The sequence below is a fragment of the Rhea americana genome, unplaced genomic scaffold, assembly GCF_003343005.1.
Source record: "Rhea americana isolate MKP2758 unplaced genomic scaffold, rheAme1 scaffold_376, whole genome shotgun sequence".
NCBI classification, from domain to species: Eukaryota; Metazoa; Chordata; class Aves; order Rheiformes; family Rheidae; genus Rhea; species Rhea americana.
This window is the reverse complement of record NW_028186508.1, coordinates 436,953-438,793: the sequence shown is the minus strand read 5'-3', so window position 1 is coordinate 438,793 and position 1,841 is coordinate 436,953. Positions and strand designations below refer to the sequence as shown.

At 57.9% G+C, this 1,841-nt stretch overlaps 1 protein-coding gene across 8 annotated transcripts in view; it reads left to right on the top strand.

Annotated features, from left to right (window-relative positions):
- The window catches only part of STIM1 (stromal interaction molecule 1), a 103,235-nt gene extending 102,132 nt beyond the window's left edge, over window positions 1-1,103 (top strand). For all 8 annotated transcript variants that reach the window (XM_085313096.1, XM_085313097.1, XM_085313102.1 and 5 more), the window contains one exon: window positions 265-1,103. In XM_085313096.1, the coding sequence (XP_085169222.1) occupies window positions 265-814 (550 nt within the window). In that variant the 3' untranslated portion in view covers window positions 815-1,103. The remainder of the gene's footprint in view (window positions 1-264) is intronic.
- Window positions 1,104-1,841: the final 738 nt, after the last annotated feature.

Here is a 1,841-nt window from a genome sequence, read left to right as displayed (position 1 = left end):
GTAAGCAGCTGGAGAGGCTGGCAGGAGCAGGGCAGGGGACCTGCGCTGTTCCTCCCTGCTTCGAGGTTGCCGTAAGCAGCTCTCCCTGCAGAACGGGGTTGCCCCCAGGAGGTTCCCCTTGGAGAGCCTGCTGGCTACACTCAGCTGCTGCATCTGTGTGTGCGTGCAGGCTTGCGTGTCTCTGTACGAGCATGCGTCCTGGGGCATCTCGAGGYGTGCGGCTCTAACCGTCTCCTCTCCTCCCTCCACCCTTTCCCACCGCAGAGACTTAACTCGCTGCGACTCAGATTCTTCCATCCCGCACATGAGCGACCACCAGCGTATCCCCAGCTCCGCTCCCAAGCTGCTGGCTGCCAGGCCCAACCTGCTGACCAGGTCCATCGAGGAGGCTGCCTCCGGCCACCCTGCCATCTGCGCAGCAACCTCCAACGGCGGCAGCAGGCACATGGAAGCCTCCTCCCTGGGGGCTTTGCCGGAGCGGCTGTCCGAGAGCCCCATGGTGATGAAGAAGATGATGATGGTGAACCACGGCATGGAGAAGTCCTCCAGCCTCGGGGAGATCAGCCACCCGACAGTCGGCAAGCACAGCCACTCGGATTCCTCCCGCTCGCACAGCCCCAGCTCTACCGACCCCGACACCCCCTCCCCCATCTCTGACTCCCGGCCCAACAGCGTCAAGAACACGCGCATCCCGCAGCTGGCTGCCAAGAAGAACCCGGGGGACGAGGACAGCAACTTGACAGGTGATGAGGTTGACCTCGGCCAGAGCAAGAAAAAGTTCCCCCTAAAGATCTTCAAGAAGCCCAAGAAATAGAAAGATGAGGGAGGAAGAGGAAACCCAACCATGAACCCAACCCACTGGGAATGGGGAGGGGCGGCTTAGAGCAAAGGGAAAGCACTGTACCCACTCTTCCCAGACCCTGCAGGCTCGGGTGCTTGCAAACACCCACTTCCCTCCCCTAGGAACCCTCTGTCTCCGAGTCACATCATGCAACACCTGCAGCGGGAGGAGCTATTTAAACTTATTTATTTCCTGATTTCCGAGAAAAAGAAAACAACCGCTCCCTCCCAAAGAAATCAACCACCTTTTCTCCCCCTTCCTATTTCAGTAGTCCCTAGCTTTGCTGTGCATGGCTTCCAGTTACTCCTGCCTCTGCTCAGCCACACGGCATTTGGGTTTGGTTTCAATGTGGTTTTATTTTTTTTATTATTTTGGTTCTTCTGCCTCTTCCAACTTTTGCACATGCTGTATGGGAAGTCAGGGTGGTGGGAACTTGCTGTGACACGCACCAGTTGCACCTTCTACCGGTCGTCCGCTGCCCTGTTGCTCTGGAGCAAGCGGAACCGGGCAGTCTGCTCCGCAGCAGCAGCCCAGGGAGGAGGGAGGATGCTCCTCGCTCTGCTCTCAGAGGTGATTGAGGTGTGAGCATTTGGGCAAGTAGCCTTATTCACGTCACAGCAGTTCTCATTTTTATGAGTCACTTTTCTACACCTTGGCCTCAAAACTATGATAGTTGGGAGGGAGAAAACCTTGTTTGCATGCTCTTGATAAGCAAGAGCAAGTAAAATACCCTCTTGAGGTGGGGCTCTGCCCTTGCTGGTACTTGTGCGTCCAGGAGCTCTGGCCCGAGTACGCTGTTCTGGTTTTCCCACTTGCACAGGGGAGAGCGGCAGCCTGCTGGGTTTTCTCAAGCAGGGCCTCCCTGGACAGTGTTACCCGGCTGCTCTGCCCGGCTGGGCACCGCTCTGCCCCGGGTCCTCCTCCGGCCGGGAGCGTGAACAGCACAAAAGGTAACTGCAAAACGCAGGGGGCAGGTAGATGCTCCGCGGCCGAGGACCCG